The 26,864-nt window shown below is 36.4% G+C and overlaps 1 protein-coding gene across 3 annotated transcripts; it reads right to left on the minus strand.

The window, feature by feature from the left end:
* LOC127946158 (mitogen-activated protein kinase kinase kinase 15-like) lies at positions 1-26,864 on the minus strand. Of its 3 annotated transcripts, none has more exons than XM_052542495.1 (30): positions 26,012-26,780; positions 24,648-24,787; positions 23,832-23,855; positions 22,561-22,638; positions 21,600-21,793; positions 20,876-21,044; positions 20,677-20,783; positions 20,381-20,551; positions 17,880-17,992; positions 17,623-17,782; positions 17,293-17,443; positions 17,091-17,198; positions 16,957-17,006; positions 15,967-16,062; positions 15,803-15,890; positions 15,583-15,716; positions 14,947-15,074; positions 14,720-14,850; positions 14,533-14,638; positions 13,182-13,339; positions 12,597-12,780; positions 9,739-9,916; positions 6,914-7,088; positions 6,648-6,833; positions 5,484-5,589; positions 5,170-5,401; positions 4,198-4,313; positions 2,703-2,818; positions 2,487-2,563; positions 1-1,145 (listed from the first exon to the last, which is right to left on the minus strand). In XM_052542495.1, the coding sequence occupies exons 1-30, from the start codon at positions 26,316-26,318 to the stop codon at positions 1,034-1,036; spliced, it is 4,095 nt and encodes a 1,364-aa protein (XP_052398455.1). In that variant the 5' UTR covers positions 26,319-26,780; the 3' UTR covers positions 1-1,033. The 3 variants fall into 3 exon arrangements, with proteins under 3 accessions (XP_052398455.1, XP_052398457.1, XP_052398456.1); XM_052542497.1 differs by having other exon boundaries at positions 2,460-2,563; XM_052542496.1 differs by lacking the exon at positions 22,561-22,638 and having other exon boundaries at positions 26,012-26,864.

The raw sequence follows: 26,864 nt of genomic DNA on the forward strand, positions 1-26,864 counted from the left end.
TTTCATCTTTCAGTGCACACAGCAGAGAATTTATTTAAATAGCTTAGATGGAACACTGGTGCTCAAAGTGCTACCATTCCCATGATAGGTCAGTGTGTACAAGTCAACACTCAAACATGGCAGCTTTTGTTAAAACTAAAAAATGAACAACCAAATCATACATAAGAATCTGTAAATCCTATTTAAGCACTTTTGATGCTTTGATCCATTCAGAAAATAGAATGGCTGAATGAACCTGAATCTGAGCGGCTACTGACACAATAGACCACTTCATTCTTGAGAAAGAGGATATAGAGTATGTTTGTGAAACGTGGATGGCGGTTTAAGAAAAATACTTGGTTTGCTTTTAGCAAGCCTGGTCTTGCACATAAAAAAAAAAAAAAAAAGTAAAAAATTTAAAAAGACAGATGAGCAACATTTGACGCACAAGCAACTACTGAGTGCCATATTATGTATCTACATACTGGGGTAATTATATCCAAACTTATCAAAATACATCTAAAAGAGGCTACTTAGCCCTGGTCCAAGAGGTGTGTTTTCATTTAGTCTAGACAGTTCATCAAAAAAACAAAACATTGTTTCATAACGAATGATAAATTTTCCAGACTTGTTAAGCTAAAACAAACATAAACATATATTTTCTCTCATTCAAAATGGCATTATCTGAAGTCCTACGTTAAGTAGGTAACACTGTTTGCTCGCTCCATCCTAGGCCCATTCCTAAGGCACTTGGAGAGGATCACATGACCCCTCTTGGCCCGGCAGTGTAAAAAGTAGAAAGTGCAGTCTTTCCTTGATAGAGTCGTTTACATCCTCATGGATATTCCCATTGGAATCAAATGGAAATTAGATGTTTGGAAAGGCTGGAGAGGCTGAAAATATATACTAAAAAAGCACAAAAATAAAACATTCATAGCTCATAGCTGAAAGACTGAAGTAAACATGTCCAACTGGAGCAGAGCATGACATAATTACAAGGTTTGAGCCAGTAAGGGGCTCTCATTATAGCGTGTGGATGTATTATTATGCTGGCTCAGGTGTCGGTCAACAGCAAACTCTCGCTGCTTTCATCCTTCTGAAAATTTCTAAGCCCTTTATTACGGTGTCTCTGAATGGCTTTCCAGATACGACACAGCACTCCTCCCCTATAGTGGGAAATAAATGCAATATTTTTTATTAATTGCAGACTTTTTCTTAGAGACAATTTAGCCTGCAGAATAACTACAGCTGTGCACTTCTGAGCAAAAAAATGGGGCAAACTAAAAATCTTCTAATAGACTTAACCACAAATTACATGCAAGGAAATTAGCAAGAATAAGGCGAATGCATTCCTTAAAATGCCATTGTTGTCTTGGAAAACCATCAAAGATGGAACAAAGTTATTGGTAGAGTATGTGAAGTGTGATTCAGAGTGGTTCGGTGGAGCTGTGTGATGCACCAGGGCAGTGTCTGAAGATCTGGTGAGAGATCCAATAATGAATGCATCTCTACCACAGATGTGTATGATGTGGGGAGCCTTTTTAGCTGCTGGAACACAGCTGTTGCTGTGGAAAATCAAGTAATGCTTTGTAGTATGAAAGAATTCTGAAGAATGTGCTTCCCACAATTGAAAAGTATAGTCTAAAGATGAATGATCAGATGTTATCTTTCATAAAAAAATGCTCCTGCCTACACTGCAAAGACAACCAAGAAGTGGCTTGATTTGTTCCCCATAAAGAATATTTTGGTCTCTCATTGAACTCCAAATTAAATGGGAAAACATTTTTCAGCTACTTATTAACTGTTTGAAGCCATCAATACTGAGTGGAACATCACTGACTCATCTTAAGAACATTAAATATTTTAAGGAAAGCTGTCCAGCACTAAATGACTTTATCTACAGTATTAGCAAAGTTCTTGCTAATTTCCAGACCAGTGATTTGTGGTTTAAAAAATGGTTGTGGTTAAAAGTACCATTTTGGCTTGGCTCATTATTATTATTATTATTTTTTTTTTTGTAGTTGTAGTTCACATATAGAAATGATGAATATAATATTTTTATAAAGTCAATATAAATGTATATAAAGTCACAACATTTAAGCACAACAGTTTTCAACACTTATAATAAAAATAAATGTTTTTGATTTCTGAAGCATCCTGTGACACTTAAGACTGGAGTAATGACTGCTTAAAATTAAACTTATTTAAAAAAAAAAAAAAAAAAAAAACGGTTTAAAAAAATTACAACAGAAAACAGTTCAAAACTTTCAAAAACAATCTGGCACCAAAGTTTTGAACTGTAGTGTCTATAATTAGTAGGAATATTGTATATTACAAATAATATTATAAATATCATGTATCATTTAATTTATTTAATATTATTATACTGTATTTATTCCATTATAAGTGGCTGACCTGACAAAAAAATTAGGGCCACATTATGCAAAGGAAGCATAAACTGTACACAATTAATCACTCACTTGAACGCTGACAAATTAAGCCCTCACCTAAGCCTCAGGCAGCACAGGTCTTCTTTTGTAACGTCGCATAGAACGTCGTTGAGCATAAAATCTTCTTCAACAAACTTTTCAGACACAGACAGAAACCACAAGAACTTGGCATGAATCATCAGTTCCTTTATTTATGGAAACTTTAAATAGTGAGTCATTTTTTAATCGTGGGAAAGGTACAATATAGACCGTGTTCAGTGTGATATGTTTCACCTTGTCTATGGTCTCAGAGTCGGCACCCTGCTCCTTCAACCAATCGGTGAGCTTCTTGTCAGGTTCAGGATGTGGAGTAATGTGAAATATAGAGGGGGTTGAACTTGAGGAAATCTCTGTTAAAGGCAAAGGAAGGATTTAGGAATATTAAAGCACAGATGCTAAGGTCTATCTAGGGCTGTAATGATTAGTCGACATTATTGACAATAAAAACTGTTGACATATTTTTGTTGTTGAGCAGTCGTTTGATCTCATATGACCTAAGGTAACAGCCTGCAACAATGTGATTTGACCAGTGAGGTGCTGTAGCGCCTTCCTCGATGCAATTCTAGAGGAGAAGACAGCACTTCCGAGCAAAGGTGGCCGAACCTGAAGCTGTTGAGCGGCGTTTAGATGAATATGTTAATATATGGTGCAAGCTTTCCTCTCAATAACAAAATAAACACACACAAAAAAAACCCTGACAGAGGCGAGAAAGCAGCAGTTAAGAAAGCATCTGATTACAACAATGTGGATGTTTGCACAAGGTCTGCAGTTCGGTACTTCAGTAAAGTCCAGTCATCCCACGCTTATTTATATAGAACATTATGCAATAGATAGCCTTACCAGAAAAACCACTTTCAGTTATAATTACAACTTGATTTTCTGTTAAAAAGCAGCTCTCCGGTGTTTAGCTAGCTAATTATAAAATCTATTCAGTTCATTAAATTAATAGTTTGGTTTGCAGAGATCAAAGCTTGATCTACCTCAGGACTGTTTTGATTATCATTCATAACCCTGAATGAAAATTATGTTGCGAATAAATTAGTTTATTCAAAAATAAAACCACTTATCCTTACTTATCTTTATTTTGTTTCCTATCCATATGGCTTATAAAAAGAGATGAAGTTTCTTTGTCACTTTATTTTGTGTGCCAAATATATATTGTTTTTATAATTTAATTGTATAATAACTGTAATTACATAATATGATTTTCAAAAGTGATTATCTTAATTTATTTGTTTGAATATGTATAACTCAATATTTTGAACTAATTGCAAAAGCTAAATAATCAAAGTCTACTGTTTAATTGTTGAAATAATTGATGATTAGTCGATTAATCAGGCTAATAATCATTAATCAAATGTAAAAATAATAGTCTTTTGAAGCCCTAGTTCTATCTAGACAGCAACACTCACATTCACACTTTGAAATTAGCCATTTATTGGGTTCTGTCATTTTAAAAGATGGAAGGGAGCTAGCAGACATTAAGGCGCTTCACTAGTTTTCAGTTTTCCACAGATCTTGTATTTGCTTTTTCCTATAAACTGGTTGTAAACAACTCTAAAGGTCAGAACAGGACACTGGAAATCTGATAGAGGGGAGTTGACACTTTCTCTATTACCTTAGCTAGCATACAAACGTACATAAGACTACAAAGTAAACAAAGACAGAGTGAATGGATTTTATGTTAGCCTAAATCAATAAATGTGTGTGATTTAGTTACACAACTAACCTGCAGAAGGCTGTTGTCTGGTCCTGATAAGCTCAATGTCGTGTACCCGCTGTTGGAGAGTTTGTCTCAGTACCTGCTGATATTCTCTCTCCTTCTGCACCAGTTCTTCAAGCAGCCTGAAGAGGGCGAAATAACATTGAGACGCTCTCCGAAAGCATTACTAACACATTCTAGCCAACTTTCACTGACTAAATCCACCAAGAAAAGACAGATTACATCTAAAAATAACACATCAAAAAACCATTAAGCTCAGGAGCCAAAATTAAACCTGGAAGCTGTCTTATATTGTATATAATGTGCAAAGAGCAACAATAACCTGTGCTGTTTTTCACAAATACTGGAATACATAAAATACACACTACCATTCAGTAAGTTTATTTTGAGAAATGAAGCATTAATTAACTGTATTACTCAGAAAAGTGTCTAGTGTCATCAAAAGTGAGAAAGACATTTCTGTTTAAAGTAAAAGCTGTTCTTTTGTACTTTTTATTTATCAAATATTCTTGAAAATTATTTAGCATGGATTCCACAAAGATATTTCGAGTTTTTAAATAGAAAGGTTTCAGAAGGATCACGTGACAATGAAAACTGAACTAATTATGCTGAAAATTCAGTCTTGCTATCACAGGAATAAATGTATTTTAAAATCGATTAAAATAGAAAATGGTTATAATAAATCCTAATAATATTTATATAAATAAAAAGAGAGTATAAGAGGGAAAATTACGGTGTTTTCTTTCAAAAACATGTTCAAAAAAATCTTACCAACCCAAAATGTTGAACCCTCATGAATATTTGTAGTAAATAATGTCAAATGATCCATTACCGGGAACAAATATTTAGTATTTAGTATTTTTTTCCATTCACCCACCATTGGAGGGGGTGGCAAAAGCGTATTTTGTGTACTGTTTATATTTCACTTCCTTAAACAGAATGATGGTAAGTGTTTTTTTAAGGAATCACAGTGTATACCTGTTGGTTTCCTGTTTGAGGCGTCCAAGCTGGGCTCCCAGCGGTTGCTGTGGCCGCTGAGCCTCATGGGATATGACTGAACTGAGGGTGCTGACTCCAGACGTGAGTACTTGATCTTCCTGGGTCGTACGTGCCACTGTTCCAAAGTCCCCATCATCCACTTCATCAACTTCATCTGCGTCCTTATCTGCACCCTCACTTTCTGATGCAGGCCCGAAATGTGTCTGCAGCTCTAGAAGAGAGACAGATACTTAATGAATCTTAATGAATCTTCCCTATCTCTTTCACACACACACACACACAGACACACACACCTGGAATTAAAATGGTAACAGCTGCCTGTACAGCCCGTCTGATGATGTTGTCCATGGCAAACATCCAATGTGGTTTAATGTGGTGGTTCCTCAACACTTTATTTACCTGAAACAAACAGTGATGAAGGAGAAATCTTAATCTCATCACTCAAACCAAACACAGGAGGGAGGCATTGATACACTGAGGCTGCACAAGAAAGAGAAACTAACAAAATACAAACTCCTTATCAGAGGAGAACAGACTCATCTAAATGTTTTGAAGCAAAATTAGTTTGCATAGTGTTCAATGAGAAAAATCATGCATCTTCTCGCATTAGATTTCTCCAATATCTGACAATAAAATAAATGAAAGATTCAGTATAAAATAATAAATAAAGGCAAAATACGGCAGGATGCAGAGAAATAAATATAATATAGGTGCAAAATAAAAAACTGAATGAATCAGCTCAGTGACAACGAAAAAGGCGCAATAAGATAAAAAAAAATACAATACACTAGCAGAGCTTAGAGTAAATCATAGAAAAGTTATTCTTACTGTGCATTGTTTAAAAATTCATAAAATTAATTTTAAAAAGTTAGATTTTAAAATGTTTTTGAAAGAAGTTTATGTTCACCAAGACTACATTTATTTGATCAAAATATAGTAAGAATGTAAAATAATATTGAAATTAAAACCAACAGCTTTCTATTGGAATATATTTTAAAATGAAATTTTAAGATGAATTTTCAGAATCATTACTCCAGTCTTCAGTGTCACATGATCCTTCAGAAATCATTCTAATATACTGATATGCTGCTCAATAATTTTTTTTCTTATTATTATCAATGAATGTGCTATTTAATATTTCAATGAAAACCATGATTTATTTTTCAGCATTTATTTGAAATAGATTTTTCTATAACATTAGAAATGTCTTTACTGTCAATTTTAATCAATTTAATGCATGCTTGCTGAATAAAAGTATTAATTTATTTATGAAAAATAATATCTTCCTGATCTCTGAACTTACAGTACTAATGATACTGTATGTCCAACATCTGTATTTAAGATTTTAAAAATGAATAATGACGCATAAATAGGATTTTATCAATAGTAGATCATGTCTGGGTAGGAAACCATAGTAGCAATCGAGAACAATACTATTTATACTGCAGTCAACTCACAGAGTCCTGGAAGCCAAACAGAACCAGCTGGATCTGGTTGATTGATGTGCTGTCGAAGTCCAGGTCCAGTTTGAGTTTTGAGATAGTTGTTGCCATGACACGTCGCTCCGGGCAACGTATAAAGTCCCGTAAGATGCAGATGATCTGTTTAATGTGGTCCACTGACAGCTTCAGCTCCTCATGACCCTAAAAGACAAGATACGATCCTCAATGTATGATTCACACACACCACTAACACACACAATCAATTACTCAGGGATACATACCTGGATGTGGTTCTCCATGAGGTTGGATGTCACCTTATCCTGGTCCTCATTGAGGACCTTGTAGAGTATGGCACGTCTTTCGCTGTCTTTCTTCAGCAGGAAGAGGCCAGAGTCGCTGTTCTCAGAGGAAGCTGGAGAGCTGCGGTCTTCTGCTGTAGGACTCTCATCTGGAACACTGCATCACACACATTTCACACAGATTCACTAAGAAAATATGAATCTAAAAAGCTTCATGCAAATGTTACATTATGTACAATACAATATTGTTCAAAATTGACTTTTTCAATATTTCTGAAAGATGACATGTTTCTTATGGTCACCAAGGCTGTATTTTTTTTTAAAATCTATAATACAGTAAAAAGAGTATCAGTGTGAAATATTATTACAATTTAAAATAACTGTTAAAATATAACTTCTAAATATAAAACCATATTTCTAAATAAATGGCTTAAATGGTTCTGCTTTAATTTAATTAAATGGTTTATTTTATATATATATATATATATATATATATATATATATATATTAGAGGTGGGCATAGATTAATTTTTTTAATCTAGATTAATCTCACTGTGATCTTGAAATTAATCTAGATTAATCTAGATTAATTTAGATTAAAATGGCTCATTCGAATTCTGCCGAAGGCATTCAGAATATGTGTTACCCAAATAAAATTGACAAACAGTAAGTCTTTGAGAAGGGTTTTATCAAGTTGGTGGTGCATTAGAAAAGGGGCTCATCTCCTGTTTCCAAAATGTATCACAAAGTGCTTGAAAAAGCTGTAAACTAATTCCACATTGCACAAGGTGCAAACAACATTATGCCTGATTCACACCAATGTTTAAGTTTTTTTTTCAAGTTTGTAGGTGTCAAGGTACAGAAACCAAATAATAGCACTTGATAGTCTTCAATGTAAAAATGAAATATACAATCAAACCTACATTTATTCAGACACCTTCAACATTTCTCACATTATTACAGTTTTGCTATATATATCAAAAATTATATCTGGTTTCTGAATAATTTTTGGTTTGACTGTTAAAACTACAAAGAAATTCAGTCAAGAGCAGTGAGTGATTTTCATTTTCTTGGATAAACATTACAGCTTCCAGTCGCTAAATTAGGCGCGGTCCCTTTAAGAGATGATGAACGCATCCAATATAATACACATCCCATTTTTTCCTTAACTGTTAACTTTCACTTAAGAAATAACTGACAGTTTTTTCGAGCATAATTTCCAAGGTGGATATTTTGACATATTTTGTATGTATTTGTCGGCACAAGAGCAAAAATAAGCAAATTCGATCTTGAGACGCCTTTCTCTGCGCGAGCCCTGAACACCAGAACACCGTGGCGTTGAATTGGGCTCTTGCACATCTTTTTGTTTGTTCAAACTGCGATTTGCATTTGTTCGTTCGGGAGCAGGAGGAACTTCGAGGTGAACTTCGCAGAAGAGAGCTCGGTTCATTGTCGCTGTCCGTGATATGCGGATATCTCTCTCTCGCTCTCTCTCTCTCTCTCTCTCTCTCTCTCTCTCTCTCTCCACACCGAGCACAGCGCGCGAGTAACTAGCTACTCTGTGCAGCTTTTCCGCGTCTAGTTTTTGGATGCTTTAATGTTTAAATCGACAAGCGGTACGGCTTAACAACACGTGAGAAAGATAAGCTTTCGTGACGATGCGCAGCAGTGGCCCCTTCAACTGTCCTGAGCATCTTTTTAGGCTGTCCTCAGCGAGTCAGTTATATAAAATATCAAAGTGAAAGTCATCATAGCTTGCTTAGTATAGACCCAGCTCCCAACCCAACTTTGAGAATAGATTAACGGCGATATTTTTTTTATCGCCCGATAAGAGTCTCGCGTTAACGCAGCACGTTAACGGCCCACCACTAATATATATAATATATATATATGTATGTATGTATATGTATGTATGTATATGTATGTATATGTATGTATATATATGTATGTGTATATATATATATATATATATATATATATATATATATATATATATGTATGTATGTATGTATGTATATATATATATATATATATATATATATATATATATATATATTAAAAATAAACCATTTAATTAAATTAAAGCAGAAAGGTGGTTTTATTAAGGTGTGTTTCGCTCATAGGTGATCTCTCATACTTGTTGAGCCTTTAAAGGTCAGTTTAGACGAATCAACTAAGTGTGAATTTAACCATGTTGAATTTAATTCACTCAAATTTCAGTGTTAACTTTAGCAGCCAAACTATATATAAATCTGAAGTGGTAATTAAAAAACATGATTTCATTTGAGGAAAGAGGAAACGAGCTTAATGTTTGACAGCTCTGTGATTCAGTGTGTGTGCGTCGAAACCGAGGTCAAGAAGTGGTCTGTAAAGTGTTCATGGGATTATTTTATGAGCAACCAGAGAGTACCTGCTGTAAAAGGCATTATCTCATTACACACATGTACATACACCTGCCCAGAAACCAGGGCCCAGCACACCTGTCTCCTCATTCCACCGCGCTAATTAAACAGTGTTTCCAAGGAGTCGACTAGCTGTCAGGACAGGCTTCAGCGATTCATGTCCAGGAAGTTGATTTACTGTTGGTCTGAGAGCTGAAGCGGCTGTGGATTCTCAAGCTCCGTAAACACGGTCACATCATTAACATTCCAGACGCTAATCCAACACTCACATAAACACATACATATACACACTTTCAGCTATGGCTGACCAGCGTGTGACCTAAACTCCTCTGGACCGGTTAGCGGACCCTGGCTAGTCTTGACGATAGCTCTGTATTCACCTTGGTGCTCATCTTCTGAGCTCACCTGAGGAAGTTTGAGTTGGGTGGTTTGATGAGGTTCTCTGAGCCAGAGCGTTTTTTCTTCTCAAAGAACACGTCTTGTTTGGAGTCGCAGTCGGGAGACACGGAGCCCGGTTCACTGCTGCTGCTCCCCGCGGCTTCTGTCTGCAGCTGTACTGGTAAGGAAACACTGCGGATGTAATCTAAAGGGAGGAAAACACAGACATGAATGGTCATGTGTTTACACACACATATGCACTTAAAGACAACCATTCAGACATACCAGAGTTTCAAAGCATTTTTGGCTTTTATTTTGCCTCCTGTTTAAGTTCAAATCTTTTAAAAAATATGAATGAACACGAAATATATATATATATATATATATATATATATATATATATATAATTTTATGAATTTATTTTTATTTTTATATGAGCTCAGAGTCAAGTGTTATATTTTGAATTAATTTTACACATTTTTTTTTTTTTAATTAAACATTATAAAAGGGCTGCCAATTCAAAATGTTCATTCACTGTTATTAATTATAAAAAAAGTAAATCATGCCCCCTATTGGCCAATAATAGACTTACGGTCAATGATATGGAAATAAAACCAATATATTACTTTCTAAAGTCACATTTTGTAATGCCTGTTACATGAGAAACAATAAATACCTTAAATAAATGTCTTAAATATATTTTCATTAGGGTTTTTAAATCAGCTAATATTGATATCTCATTATTCTGATTAAGTGGATTAATTACACCAATTAAACCTTTTAATTGACAGCCCCAATTTAATTTACCCTGCTAGCATTCCACTGTACTCCCCACAGTACACGGTTATCACAATATATAATAGCACAATATGGTAACATTTTACAATAAGATTCGACTTGTTATTATTTGTCAATTACAACAGTGAATATGAACTAAAAACGAAAAATACTTTTAAAGCATTAATTAATTTAATTATTTAAATTAATTAATTAAAATAAGTTAATGTTAATTTCAACAATTAACGAATACATTATTAAAATCAAAAGTTGTAGTTGTCCATATAATGGACCTGAGCTAACAATAACTGCCAATGAACAGTTTTATTAACTAATGTGAACAAAGACGAATAAATACTGAAACATACGTATTGTTCAACTAACATGAACTAATGGAACTTTGTTGCAAAGTGTTACCCACAATGTTAAAGTGATTTTTTAACTCTTCCAAAAAGCTTCCTCAACAAGTTAAAACACTGGAACCAAATCAATAGTAAACCACAGAGAAGAGAAAGCAAAACAAAAATCAAGAGAATGAAGAAAAAAGATATGACACAAAGAACCAATCAGAGCACACAAGAGCATACACTCAACACCATCACCAGTAACCAGCAAAACACCAATGATTATGAGCATATGGTCCTCAAGAACACACAAGGATACATAGATGGGGAATACAAACCTTGCCACACTGTTACATAGAGAATCCAAGCCAAAGCAGCCGATTGGATGACATTAAGGAAGAAGGAGATATTGATATATTAATATTTAGCCTAATGTCTAATGAACAAAACTTGGAATACACCAGGCCTATAAAGGCATCACATGTGCGTTCCAGATACAAATGCCGTTCCAAAATCCAGAAGGATCATGTGACACTGAAAACTGGAGAAATGATGCTGACAATTCAGCTTCGCCATTAAAGGATTACATTACAGTAAAAAAATATTCAAATACCGTATTTTTTGAACTACAAGTCGCACCTAAGTATAAGTCCCATCAGTCCAAAAATACATCATGATGAGGGAAAAAACATATATAAGTCGCAATGGACTATAAGTCGCATTTATTTAGAACCAAGAACCAAGAGAAAACATTACCGTCCTCTCGCGGCTGTAAACGGTAATGTTTTCTCTTGGTTCATTTCTCTCGGTTCATGGCAAATACATTTTGATAAATAAGTCGCACCTGACTATAAGTCACAGGACCAGCCAAACTATGAAAATAAGTGCGACTTAGCCTGGAAAATACGGTAATAATAAAAACGGTTATTTTAAATTCATAATATAACTGTTTTTATGGCATTTTTAGCCTTGGGGAGTATCAGAGACTTCCTTCAGAAACATAAAAAAAAAAAATTATAATTAAAAATAAATAAATAAATAAAAATAGGTCAGTGTCATTAAAAAGTTTAACCAAATAGATCACCATATATCTGTGTGGGTTGTATATTTCTATGCTTACTATAGAATGTCAAGCCATTAGCTTAGCAACATGCTAACATCAAACTAATGTACTATTCTATGTAAAAAGCTATTTAGGTTGCTCACTGTGTATAAAGTTTTTCATATCAGTCCCTTACGAGGTTAAATGACAGTTTGGATAGCAGTAAGCAGCTCACTAGAAACAGGATCAGAGCTTGTCACTCCTCTGACAGTGTCAAAGAGAAATCGTGAACGTTTTCTGAGAAAGCAGAGTGTGTTTGTGTGAAACACCACACCCTGAGAATGCTTCTCATGGACAGTGGGATAGCTGACATGTGTGGCTGGATGGAAATCATTTGTGAAGGTAGTGTGAGGCCTTATCGTTGATTTTTCCAGGTGCTGTTGTTTCTACTCATCTCTTGTGTTAGTTCAATCTGGACTGTAACCATCCAGCTGAGGGCAGTTTGGACCTGTTGCGAGTATCCCAGACAGCAGCGAGATGCAGGCATGCTGGTTTATAATGGGGGGGATGGGTTGGAAGCTCGTGTTTGCCTGCGAAACATTTTCTGTGCACTCTCACAAGGCCAAAAATGCCTTAAACACCATGGATGTGACCGGAAAGGTCAACCCAGGTCTCATTATCCCAGCTGCAGAAAGCATGTTAGACGTGGTAAGAGACGTTACCTGAGGGTTTGAAAGCGATCTTGTTCTTTTTGCCTTTGATGTTTTGACGCAGGAATGGATCCTTGAGCAGGTCTCCAGCCATTGCTCGTTTATTTGGGTCAGGCTCAAAGCAGGCAAGAATGAAGGATTTGGCCTCCGACGAAAGAGACTCTGGGATCTCTGGATGGATCTTAAACATGCCCACCTGGTACAAAGAGAACAGAAATGAATGGAGGAGATGACTTTGATTAAGAGCATATTGAAAAATACAAAAATACACAATATTTTACAAACAAATAATAAAAAAAAAAATTGCACCTGTTTATTAAAAAATACTGCGATTATCCATTATTTTATTCAGAGGATAGGATTTAAAAAAAATACTTAAAAAAAAATTATTCTATAAACATACAAATTTTCATTATAATGTAAAATTAAATTAAAATTTATGAATTTAGCAGATGCTTTTGTCCAAAGCGACTTACAGTGCATTCGGGCTATCAATTTTTTACCTATCATGTGTTCCCGGGGAATCGAACCCCCAAACTTGCGCTTGATATATATATATATATATATATATATTTTTTTTTTTACATATATTTATACCTTAAACATGGCAGCCTGTGGTTCTCCCAGCTCATGGAAAGGAGGTTTGCCTGTGGCCATCTCTATGATGGTGCAGCCCAGGGACCAGATATCAGCAGGAGCCCCGTAACCTCGAGGGCCTTTATCAATGATCTCAGGGGCCATATACTGTAACGTGCCTGGAGAGAGATTCACAGGGGAATAGCAGATCTTCATTAGATAAGAATGTGCTGTGACAGGATGTTAGGCAAAATAAAATGAATCAAAGAGAGAAGCTCAGAAGTGATGAAGATGACAGTGGAAGGTGAGGGGGAGGACAGATGAGAGCACCTGCTCTGATGCTTCACCAGTCACTAATGAAACACAAACACACTCCTGTCTCGGGCACTATGCTAATCTAATTACTCCCTCACAGGAGACATTCTCGTGTTACCAGTGACCAGGACTCATAATCGCTTACCACACTGGAAGGAACGCTGTGTCAGGAAATAAAAGTTATCTAAGCTTTGAAGAGGTGAACCAGTCCACTCCAGTGTATGACCAATTTAGTCATTTTGCAAGGGTTTTTAATATTTTAAAAACAAAATAAATGCATTAAATTATTTAAAAGTGACAGTAAAAAAGTGAAGAAAAAAATATTTTAAATAAAAGCAGTTCTTTTGAACTCTCTATTCATAAAAGAATCCTGAAAATAAATATTCCACAGTTTTTTTTCAACATTAAGTAGCACAAATGTTTTCCAACATTTCTAATAATAGGAATGTTTCTTGAAAATTCAGCTTTGCCATAACAGAAATAACTTATACAGTTTTTACTGTATTTTTGATATTTATTTTTGTATTTTTTAAATAAATGCAGCCATGGTGACTGATAATAGACTCCTTTAAAAAAGATTTAAAAATAGCTGTGTAATAAGAATGTTTCTTAAAAATTCAGCTTTGCCATCACAGGAATAAACTATTTCAAATTATTTATTTTTAAATTAGTAAATCAAATAATTCACTATATTTTTTTAAAGATTAATCAATGTATTCATTATTTAACATTTTTAACACGATTTTTCTCTGAACCTTTATCTATGAAACTTGTTGTAAACCCCTTATATAGAGCATTAATACACACTTTATAATTGTATCCTGCCAGCGTTTGGATGGAGGAGATGCCTATATACATACTAAAAGAGGAGGAATGAAACTCCCTTAGATCCTGTTTAGTGTGGCTAATGATAGACCGAACTTTAACTAAGCCTAAAACCCTGACCTGGCAAGACCACCAGGATGTATGATGCATGACACACAGCACAGGTCAACTGGAACGGTGAGAGGGTCACACGGAGGGTGCATTCTGCAACTAACAAAAGTGAAACAAGTACCAGTGAACGTCTCTGTGCAGGGATTGACTCCAGCCAGCCTCTTGGACGTGCCGAAGTCTGAGATTTTCAACACGCCACTGTAGGTGTTGACTAAGACATTATCTCCCTGTGGAAAGATGAATGGTCAATGAACATTCACATTTTTGAGGGCACCCAAATATATATCCAAAAGATTCATCATAGCTACCTTGATGTCCCTATGAACAATCTGGTTCTCATGCAAATAACGAAGTCCTTCCAAGATCTGCCGAGTGTAGAAGATTATGGTGGCTTCTTTCAGAGGACCCCACTTTGAACGCAACAATGCGGACAAACTTCCTGTAAAAAGAAAACATGATGACTATGAAGAACAAAATCAAATGTAAAGTAGAAAAGACATTCTTTATATTCTATTATTAGAAATTAGACATTTACCTCCCGGGACCTGTTCCATGAAGATCTTGATATATCCGTCCTCTGACACCGAGCCCAGGTACTGAACAATGTTCCTGTGTTTCAGATACTTGTGGAGGGCTATTTCCTCATGCAGTGGTTGGGAATACCTGAATGTAGGTATCAGTGTTATTTTAGTATTTTTAAATACTTTTATAGTATTTATTCATATTTCAAATGAGCTTTTATTTTTATATTTTCACAGTCCAAGCTTTAGCCATTTTGCTATGTGCTTTTGTCATTTGATCTAGTTTTTGAGTCTAAATATACATATGTTCCTGTAGCTCAACTGGTAGAGCACTGCGCTAGCAAGCAAGCAAGCGCAAGGTTGGGGGTTCGATTCCCTGGGAACACATGATATGTAAAAATTGATAGCTTGAATTCACTGTAAGTAGCTTTAGATAAAAGCGTCTGCTAAATGCATTTAATTTAACAGGTTTGTGCGTGTGTGTGTGTATTAGTTTCCTCTTTTTTTATATAGCGCTTTATACAATTCTGTTTATACAATACAGTGTCAAACAGGAAAATAGTTTGTCAATGATGCAAGACGACAATAACAGTATGCTGTGAACATCCATGCTGGTCTGCTGGTCAGATGGGTTATCAGAAGAATCTCACCTGCTGTCTCTCTCTGGGATCTCTTTGATGGCAATGCGCACCTGGTTACTCAGGTCTCTTCCAGCGTAGACTACTCCGTAAGTTCCTCTACCTAAAACCACCCTGTCTCCATTCTCATTGTAGTCGTACTCGTACTGCAGAACGATTCAGGATTTAAGTAACCAAACCTCACAAATCCAAAAAAAAAAAAAAAAAAAAACTTGTTTTTTGAATCTCTCACCTCTAGGGTGTCTCCTTCTCCCTCCCCCTCCAGCTCGACCGCATTTCCTGATCCGTCTGTGATCAGCTCCTTCACCATGGAGCAGAACCTTCACATAAGTGACAACCGTTCATGCATCAGAAGCAGACTTTAAAACCTAATCGATTGACTTCAGGAACACTAACCTGCCACACTGGTCCTCTGTGGAGAAGTAGATCTGGAAGTCATCCGAGTTGTCATGGACATACAAAAAGCAGCAGCGCTCATCGAATTTTGAGATGCTAGAGAGTGGAAGGATACGAGATTTATTTCATGAATAAATCACATTTAAATGGAAGGATTGCTGCTGAAACAATGTGTGAGAAATTCGCACTATTTTTAAGACACTTTGTGAAGACTAGGGATGCACTAATAATAGATTTCTGCCATTGTCATGCTATGGCTGATTAAAAGTCAATATTAAAATTGTTTACTATATTACAAAAGAATAAAAGTCACTGGAAATATGTTTTTTTAGATTTTCTTAAAAATATTACTCTTATAAGTGTACAAAACAAATATTATTAGTGTTATTAGTGGTTTGGAAGATTATCTATAAGTGGGCCAGTGTTATTTTAGTATTATGTAAATACTATTATATTATTTATATATAATTTTAAATTCGTTTTTATTCCTATACTGTATTATCAGTTTTTAAAATTTAGAATGTTTGTCTTTTTTGTTAATTTTTTTTATAGTTCTATTTAGCTTTATTTCAGTGTTAGTTTTAGTCATTTTAGTATTTCAACTTATTTTATATATATATATATATATATATATATATATATATATATATATATATATATATATATATATATATATTAAATAATATTTATTTTATTTATATTTTTATTTATAATTTATTAAATAATATTTATTTTAATTAATGAAAATAATTGTTCAAAGTTTTAGTTTTAATGAACAGTAACAATACTGAAGTAAGCATTCATCTAAATGCAAAAAGAGGAATATGACCACAATTGTCGACCGATATGATTTATAAAAAAAAAAAAAAAAAAAAATTGTTGATGCACAAGTTGATGGTTTTGCCAGATAAGACTAGTAGAACTAGTTCCTAATTAAACATTGTTTGTTTGTTTGTCTTGAAACAACATTCAGAAAATCATTTCACTCACCTAATCCCTTTGATGGATGAAGCTGTGAAGTTCCACTCATGTATTCCCTTCTGTAACCACGTCAGTTAGGAAGATTATATAATATACACAAAATAACATTTTACAGCAAACATGATGTCGTCTACACCACTGACCGTCTCAGCAGGCGACACATGCCATATAGAAACATTCTTCTCTTCAGCTTCACTATTAATGGACACATATGAGGGCTGGTACACTTTAGTCGGCTCCAGAATCAACACCTGTTTAATGGAAGAAGTGATGAGTCCATGAAATGCTGTTCAGTCAACACAGGTGTGGTCCCGGACGAGACACACATGTGAGGCGGTGTACTACCGGAAAACGCAGGCCGTTGGTGGTTCCTTGTGTGGCCTCCACAATAATGTCCATCCAGAAGTTGAGTCTCTCTCTTTGAGGAGAATGCTCAGTGCTCTGCTTCTTAAAGTGCTGAATCAACTGAAGGTTTTGGACGACTGAGCGCAGGTACCTGAAAGAGGAAATGAATGCGAGTTGCATTAAGAACACTTCCTCCATTTTAACAATAAATGTCGAGCTATACAAGAAATTCTGAGAAGAAGAGGGAGGATGTGGCCAGATTCAAATCAGGCCACAGCTCCAACACTATTTCAACACAATACGTCTGCGGAATATGTATTCTGTATGTACCATATGGGTGGTTTAAGTTTGAAGAGTTTCTCTGCAGCCTGCACAGCTTTGGGGATGTCACTGGCCAACATGCTGACAGTAAAGAACTGCCCCACGTCCCAGTAGTTATTCATCTTCTCCAGACTGCCTTTACGTCCGAGCAGACTGTTCAACCTCACACCTGAGAGAGAATGGGAGGGTGAGAAGGGGCAACCTGTGTCCTTAATCGAGTGAATGGTCTGAGAGCAACAGGAAACAGGAAGTGTGTTCCTCCTCACCGATCTTCCTGAGTTCCATGGAAGTCTCAAACTGCTGTCCGGCCACTATAAGCAGCACTGCCAGATTAATGCCAGAATAGAGAGTGGGCTGCAACTCAAAGCCCTTTCTATACCTAAAACACACGTGCATGAATACAAAATCACTTTTTTTAATGTGAAACTCGAGTGTTCTGGGTGTTATAACACATTTTAGTAGTTCTTAATGTGTTCTTAATACATGTAATATGGCTGCTAGGGTGTTCTGGGTGATTTTAATACATTTAGTGCAGCTGCTAGAGTGTTCTAGGTCAGGGGTTTTCAAACTGTGGGTCGCAGAGCGGGAAAAAGGTGGGACGCATAAAGTCACTTGACTGCAGCACACACACACAAGCAACATTACATAGAAATTGCAATATTACTTGTGACCGGAATTTAACTAATAAACATGCGCTGTGTTTTGAAGCACACGCAAACAAGTTGTAATAACAGTGAGGGTCTTATTATTATTATTAAGTAGCTCGGTCTGCATTGTTAAAAAGAAGAAACTCACTCACTCCAATCACTGCACTGTATTCTGCATGAGATTGCATTACACTGGAAAATTCAAACGTTACGAAAGGCTTTTTCAGGTCTGTTTATTCATCTCGGTCATTTGTTCAACTCAGTTCTGTTGTCTTTAAGAGAGATATACAGAGGTTGTTGTTTTCATTCCTTCGAATGCATTTGTTTACCTACCAACACAAGGAAACTGTCTGTAAAAAGCATTTCACATGTATGGGGTGAGCGGGGCACAAACTAGCACGGTTATTTGTAACACACATGATTTAAAATTTTTTCACACATGCTTGTAGTGGTCAACTGATAAATTGCCATCGCCGATATATCGGCCGATATTTGTCATTTTTCAAATATCGGCATTGACCAATACTTTTTTTCTTCTTGGCCGATGTGTAAGAGGTGTGACTTTTATTTTGACGGCGCTGAGAGTGGCTTTATGCATTTGCCCACTGCCATATTCATGTCATTTTCACTGTGTGCTGTATGTTTAATGAGTGTTACCTTGGCTTTTGAAATTTGATTCCCAATGCACACAAACTTCCCAGAATACTGAGTGCCCTATTCTTTGGATACAGTATTTACTTCCTTTTTAATTATATTTTTATTAAATATTTATTTGTGAAAAAATACTTTTTTTTATTTATTTTACACATATTTTTTTTAATCCATTGTCAAATGATTTGACATTTATTAAATAAATATATATAGGCTTTATATCGGCTCAACTGCTTTCAAAAAGATATCGGCATCGGCTGTCAAAAAAAACAAAAAAAAAAAACAATATCGGTCGACCACTACATGCTAGCATATATATATATATATATATATATATATATATATATATATATATATATATATATATATATATATATACATACATATATATATACATATATATATACACCATATAAAAATCTTTTGAAAACATCCATGAACATTTATTTAAACACAGCAAAAGTATATTTCATGTACATTTTTAGTGTTTATGTAAAATGAGAAAAATCTGCTATTATTTTAATCTCCAATTTAACTAGTGTAAGATACTGACCAGTTTTAAATTCCAGTTTTGCAGATGGGGAATTGCAACACTGCTTTACAATGTGCGTAAACATATAGCGTTAACATGCTATTATTAGATCTTTACTATTCTATGACTTTATCAGTGTAATTTACATTAAACGCTTTCATTAATTTTAATGAGAAACAAGTGAATAATGGCTCATAATGAATAATGTTCATTGTTCAGAAATTTATATTTCAAGAAATGTAAAGCATTTTGGCTTGTCTCCTGGTCTGTAAGAGCTGTGTGTGCAGGGATGGGAGGATTGTGTTCATCTCTATGTTTTCCTTTTTCATTAGATCAGGTAACATTTTAAGCTGTCATATGGTCGTTACAACATGCCCCTCAGATGTTACAATGTTGTCACACTTCACTTCCATTTTTTTGTTGTTGGGTAAATTAAGAAAAAAGTGGTTGTGAAACAAAACCTTATGTTTCTACTAGACGTGTGAAATTAATGTGAAAAAATTGAACTCTGAACTCCATGTGGATTTACACAAACTAAGAAAATGTTGGTGGGGCCCTTAAAATGAATTATACTTGTTTAGGTGTGTCCTGGAATGGAAAAAATTGGGAGTCCCTTTTCTAGGTGACTTTGGTGTATTTATTGCAACTGCTTGGTTGTTTTGGGTGTTTCAGCACATTTAATGTGGCTGCAAGGACATTTTGAGTGATTTTTTTATTTATTTATTTCTAAATGTTTTTTAACATTTAAATGTTGCTGCCGGTTGTTTTTTTGTGTGCATTTAAAGTAGCTGCAAGTAAAGTAGCTTTAATGTGGTTGCTAGGGTGTTTTGGGTGTTTTCAATCACTTTAAATGCAGCTTCTTGTTTCTGGTATACAAGCCCAATACAAGGGATTTAAAGAAAAAAAATCACTGTTAAAGCTCATTTAACTCACTCACCACTGGATGGCGTTGTCCCTGTTCTTGGTGTCCTTGCAGTCAGAGTCGAGGAAGATGTCCTTGTAGATGCGGCCACACAAGCAGAACATGTCAGGTGCAGGGTGGTCACATGACTGAAGAACCTGCAACATCACACGCAATGCCTTCTCTCGATCTCCAGGGCTATTTCGCCTGTTATTGCACACGCAAACATAAATGCATTTGTTCCTGAGGCCAAAGGGCTGTTAAAAGATAAATGCCTGTTTGCCAAGCATATGAATAGGAGAATATACCACACAATGCAGATTTGTGGTCACCTATTGAGCGCAAAAGCATAGTGGAACTGAATCATGGGCTGGTCGGCCAAGTCACAGGTGGGCAACATCTCAATGGTCTGTACCAATTTAACCATAGCATCATAGTCCTGAAAACACACACCAAACACTATTAAAACCACCACTATTAAAACCATTAATGTTTTTTAATGTCTAGATGTGCTTTGTTTATACTATATACCTGTATATCCCTGTAGGAGAAAAGCAGGTTCATAACAATGTCCTGAGTCAAAACCTCAGTGTTGTCAATGCGGAGTTTAATGCGGGAAAGCTCCTTGGCCAGCTCCTCACCCTGGTATTTATCTCGAGCTTTTCGGATGTCGTTCAGTAGGGTGTCTTTATATGAAGCACTGTGAGGGAGAAAGAAGATGGGATTTAGTTTTCACAGATAAATTCATAGGTGCTCTCACCTACAGATGGGACGCTCACAGACCACCGAAATTCACTGACCATCAAAGTGGGTGAGACTTCATAATAGTCCAAATCTGGCTACACAGGATGTGAAACTCTTGGCACTACGATCTACAGTGATGTTCTAGACTTCTGATATCTGAGCTCCAGGTGAAAGGACACCCTGACACTTATAGAGTTCCTAATAAATCTTTCATGCACATGTGCATGTCTGTCTTGAAGATATAATATGAGCGCTACATCCAATTTGGGTTGAGTCGCATTTCTTCACACCACGGACAAGAAGATGTGTTTCTTGAGGATCACTTGACACCTTATTTAGATCCATGATGAACACAAGACACAGAATTCCACTGCAAATCAATTTTAATTTATAATATCAAGTTATTTATATTAATTTTTCATGTAATATTGATTTATGCTTAGCTAAATGTGACACCATTACGTAACCGTGTAAATGATTGTCTGAGAATGGGCATCCTGCCAAAACTTACCAAGACGTGACATGAATGTCTTTGAGCAAACTGACGAAGCGGTCAACCAATGGGACGCACAGAGGTCCAAGAAGGTTGTCCCAGTTGGGCTGCATGTACTCCGATGCTCTACGCTGGGCCACGTTCTCACAGCACAAGTACTCGTTGTTGGGCATCATCAAGTAGGGGATGAAATAGTAGTTCCCGCTGGAGGCCTAAAAAAGACACACAAATTCTAAATTTGTGCATTAAAAATGCAATACAGACCTATTCTTAGTCATGACGTATAATTCATGACTGTCTGCAACACTGTAAAAGTACAGACTGCCTGTGCATTAGTGATCATGTACACAGCAGCTGGCAGCCAAGAAATTCGAAGCGTCAAGGAAATCTTGTTAACACCTTTGTGATCATGTACTGTCCTAGAATTCCAGAGCAAAAGAGAGGAGGGGGCCAAAGCACATCTTCGCACTCTGCCACATCAACACCTCAAATGTAAAGGGTCACCTAAAGCCAAGCCTCTTTCAAGTCATCATACATTTTAAGACTTTGGCGTAAGAATGAATACTGAGCAAATCCTGAGACTCTCAGCTAAAGCATGATCTCTTTCAAAAGGGGGCCGCAAGAGGCTGCTAAGGGGTCAGGAAAAAAAACTGTAAAAAAAATATATGTATGAAGTATATACTGTATTTTATTTCTTTATTGTTATTTTACATAATAAAGAATCCTCCAAAACAAAAAAAGAATGAGATCATTAAAATCAGGTGTACCTTAAGCCTTTGGATCCACTTAAGAATAATGATTAATCATTTAAAAGTAACCAAGTGTCTCAGCAATAAATAACTCACTGACTTTGATTCAGAGCACTTAATGTCAGCCAGACAAAATGAGTCAGATAGTAACAGACATCATTCGTCACTCTCATTCTAACACATGCTTATGGGATTTTCCCAGCATGCACTAGAACGCTCATAGCACCTACTTTGTTTCTTAGGCCGGAGCCCCTGTACTCGGAAGGCAACTGGACCCATGGAAATCCTATTTTAACTGGCCTTGCAGCCTACTCCAGGTAACAGACAAAAAAGAGAGAGAGAAAGAAAAGGAGAGCAAACAGTGAAGGGTACTGAAAGGAAAATAGAAAAAGAGAATGATAGAATATACAGACTATAGAGTATTAATGGAAACAAGAAATTATAGATGAATGAGTAAGCCAAGGAGATGCAAAAACCTTGAAGGTACATAGAAATGTAAAGTAATGAAATAAAGTATAATTTTTTTTTTAAATAAAGCAGATAGAAAATAAATATAAGATGAAAAAAATAAAAAAAGGATAAATTGAAATTAGAAAAATTGCATTGCCGAAAAACTGTAAGTAAAATTACTTAAATAAATATAATAAAAAATGTCATATAACAAGTAATACAAATTCAAGTGAAATTAAATAAAATATCAAACTAAAATAATTAATAATTACTATAATAGTATGTAAAAACTACTTAAATACACTGGTGTGTGGAACAAACATATTGCACATTTAAGCAATAATTAATAATATTTCTCTGAAATCCTTGACATTGGCCCTAGTTTTCCTTGGTGTTCATGAGAGGAGTAGCGATTCCTAAACGAATCATTCTTTTGAGTCAAATCTTCCCAATGAAGCTTCATTACGCATAGCATGAAAGGCATAATAGGGTTACTCTACGAAAATGTTCCAATTTCAATTCTGTTCACATAACTAATGATAAAAAGTCAACACAGATCCATCCTTTGCTTGATTCTGGGCCATTTCAATTAATCATATTCATAAATGTTATACAATGTGCACACATACTGAATGCTGTCAAGGTCAGCTTCTTCTCAGCAGCCATTCAATTTAAGAGGTTTATTCAAAGACATGCACTCGGTGACCCTCTCCTTTATTAAAACCACTAACACCCACTGACTCAAAGTGCCATGACACCTTGAGAGCCCTTATGAGTTCATCTGAATCAGCAATAGTTCCGACTTGGACACAATGAGCCACCAGAACCTTCCACAGATTAGTGCATGTCCATAAAGTAGAGTTCAGGAAATGATCTGCTCACTGTGTAAAGTTCTGGATATAGACTGACACAGAAGAGCAGGAACACATATGTCACAAGAGCTCCAAAAATAGTCCCATACACAAAGCTCTTGGCACACCAACAATGAATGCCAGCCTGTCCACCACCCTCATCAGATTACTAGTCTTGCAAAGAGTTTTTTGATACTTACTGTGTTTTTCTGTGCCACCATGTCCTATGCGAGAGAAAAAAGAAAGGAACAAAATTACACAACTCTCTAAAAAATGCATGTATATTACTTTATTTCACAAGACCACAGCACCTGGGAAGTTTTGTCATCATGTCATTTATTCATATTTTTATTCCATGAATGATGGCCATGTGATGCAGTGAATGAACCCTGACTGAAACAGTTGGGCACAGCAGCGTCACAGAACATTAACAAATACAAAAACATACCACATGATATGACACTTCCCCCATGCATGATTGTTATCAGCTCAGTATGCTAGCATATATGCTCTCCAATGTCTCTGGGGAAACATGTTCATGTGCAGCTGTCCTGGGACTGACTGCATGCCTTAGCTCAAATACAGACTGTGTTGTTCTGGCAGCTTCAATGTCCAGCGCCCAGAAAAGATAAACCCCTAGCTAAACTGAGAATAGCAGGTCAGGATCTGGTAGTGGGCCGCCTCTTTGTACAAATAACAAACATACCAAATGTGAGTGTAACTATAGGCCTGAAGGTATAACCCCCCACCAATCCTTCCTAGTGTTTGTGTGGCGGCTTTTAGAAAACGAAGAACAATATGCCATTCATAAGCTATATTTGATTTAAAAAATAACCAAAAACCCCAGATTTATTTGCTTTTTTGGAGAAGTCAACCTACAAACGGCCTTCTTGAAACCACTGAACATCTGAAAGTGACACAAACCCCCTTTAAAATCAATCTATGATATGTCCTTTTTTAGATTGCTTAGTAAACATATCTGTGTTTATGTGTGTGTATTAGACTGTAACTCTCACCTTAAGTGACTGTGCCGTGTCAAGGTCCGTGTCATGGTAGAGGATGACATTGTTGGCCATGTCAAAGCTCTCACGCACACCGAGGTGATAAAACAGAGAGGGCTGTCTGAACACATCGCTCATGTCTACAACTGCAATGTCTGAAATCAATCAGAGACAGTAAGCATGCGAGAAATCCATTGAGTACACAATCCCACTACTGCAGAACAGTACAGGGAGAGGTGTAGCTTAATGCATGTTCTTTAAGAAGCAATCATTTATTTTAAATTCTATCAGTGTTTTTTTTTGTTTATTATGACTTTCCATTAAATCACACATTATACAATCTTTAAATAACCTTTTGTCTGTTTAAAGTAGTCCCGAGGGCATATTTGTTCTACTGCATATGGCTATATTTGTTCATTTCCAGTCAAACACAATCTGTGCTTATTCTATGGAAACTATGCAAACATCTGAAAATGTGTTTGAAAGCCATGCAACAGTGTAATACAAGACCAGACTTGATGTAACCAGGAGGTGATGCATGACTCAGTCTTATAAGGAAAAGGGTGATGGGGGGTAATACATTTACAAGAAATGGATCTGTAGAATGCTATATAGGGAGAATATTTAAAATTGTTTTGTTCACTTCTGTTTTGAAAAACAGGGATACAAAGTTTCAGCTCTGACAATGTACTTTTTTTATGGTCCTCTGGAGTTCTTTCCCAGAAGAGATGTTGCACGTGAGCTATATTCTGCAATGCACAAAAATGCACAGGTCAAACTTGAAAAAAGTTGCCCTTTTCACCCTCCCAAAGCTCAGATGTAAGAGGTTTTTGATCACTTAGAGTAACGCATGCAGCCACACCTGCGTGAGAGAGACTTCATGCTAGACCGTCCTGTAAATTCATGGAAATGAAATCAAGGAATGTGCTGGAGGCAGAGATATCACGACTCTAATAACACCCACGTTTTTTTTTTTTTTGCATATTACTACTCTTCATTTACATATTTATTTCACTATTACTTACATTTCTTGCATATTTCTCGTTGGAAACAATAAAGTAGACTGTTGTTGAGTATTATTAATTCAATAACACAATCAAGCTCTAAATCTATAATGATATGTGCCAATAGTTTCTATTCTTCTACATCCTGCAGAGCTGGCTGCATTGTGGGAACCCTGATCTCTGGAGGCCCCCCAAAACTACTCATTTAGGATGTTTCCTTAATCCATCACACCTGATTCAACTTCAATCAGTCCATTCTGAAAAACTAGAAGAGCTGTACTTGGAGTGCCAGTTTAGGGAGACACCCAGAAAGTAGTATTAAGGGGCTCCAGGAATTATTCTCGCGTACCACAAAGCCTTGTTGTGTTAACTTACCTGCGTCGTAAAATGTATCGAGCACTGTTGTCTCCCCAAAATCTAATCGTCCGAAAGTTACTGTGGTTAATATGGCACTTTCCGCGTCGCAGGCGCGCTGGAGACACTGGAGCGCCCCGGATTCCGGGCTGTTAGCGGCCACTGCCTTCAGTCCATCATTCAGCACATAAACAGCCCGCAGGGACCTCTGTTTGGTCACCGGACTCGGGCTGGTCAAATCAGCCCTCTCCACGCCTGCAGACATGGAAGCCACAGCGGTGTGGTCGCCACCAGCCTCTGCTGTAGGTTGAATGGACATCATCTCCATAGTGCGAGTAATTGTTTTGTCTCTCTGCGCGTTCCTCCTTTTCTTTCCGCCGTTAATCAATAATGAATAACCAAAGTTTAGTGTGCACCTGTGGCACAGAGAGGCGCGTGGCTGTGACGTCCAGCGTCTTGCGATTTATTAAAGCAGCGCGCATCACTACATATTACAATGTGGTCCAGTTTTATCTCGTTTGCGCCAGCGGTTATGCAATTACACGAAACGATTTGTGAATTCGGTGCAGAAAGTCAGACAAACTTGAGGCGCACCGCGCGCGCTATGTCTCCAAAGACACGCGTTACCATCCTATTTGAGGAAGTCATTCCTTCTGCCCTTTCTGCAAAACGCACCATCCGATCATTTCCTCAAACGTGTGTCCTTCCGTTCAGGCGTGGGTATATTTCACAAGCGAGACAAAAACTGCGCAAATCTAGAGCAGCTCGCGGCGGTTACTGCAAGTACAGTCACTATTAATTCATCTGGAGCAGATGTCTAAATATAAAACTTGTCCATGTTGACGCGCATGGCAAACAGAGCTACGTCAGGTCC

The sequence above is a fragment of the Carassius gibelio genome, chromosome A24 (genome assembly GCF_023724105.1).
Source record: "Carassius gibelio isolate Cgi1373 ecotype wild population from Czech Republic chromosome A24, carGib1.2-hapl.c, whole genome shotgun sequence".
NCBI classification, from domain to species: Eukaryota; Metazoa; Chordata; class Actinopteri; order Cypriniformes; family Cyprinidae; genus Carassius; species Carassius gibelio.

Bases quoted from the DNA above. Each gene is read 5' to 3' on its own strand.
- LOC127946158 (XM_052542495.1), bottom strand. From the start codon at position 26,318: ATGGAGATGATGTCCATTCAACCTACAGCAGAGGCTGGTGGCGACCAC. The intron at 22,639-23,831 runs GTAAGTATCAAA...TACCTGGAGTAG, and splicing joins TGGTGGCACAGAAAAACACA to GCTGCAAGGCCAGTTAAAAT. The intron at 4,314-5,169 runs GTATACACTGTG...CGCCCTCTTCAG, and splicing joins CTCAAACAGGAAACCAACAG to GCTGCTTGAAGAACTGGTGC.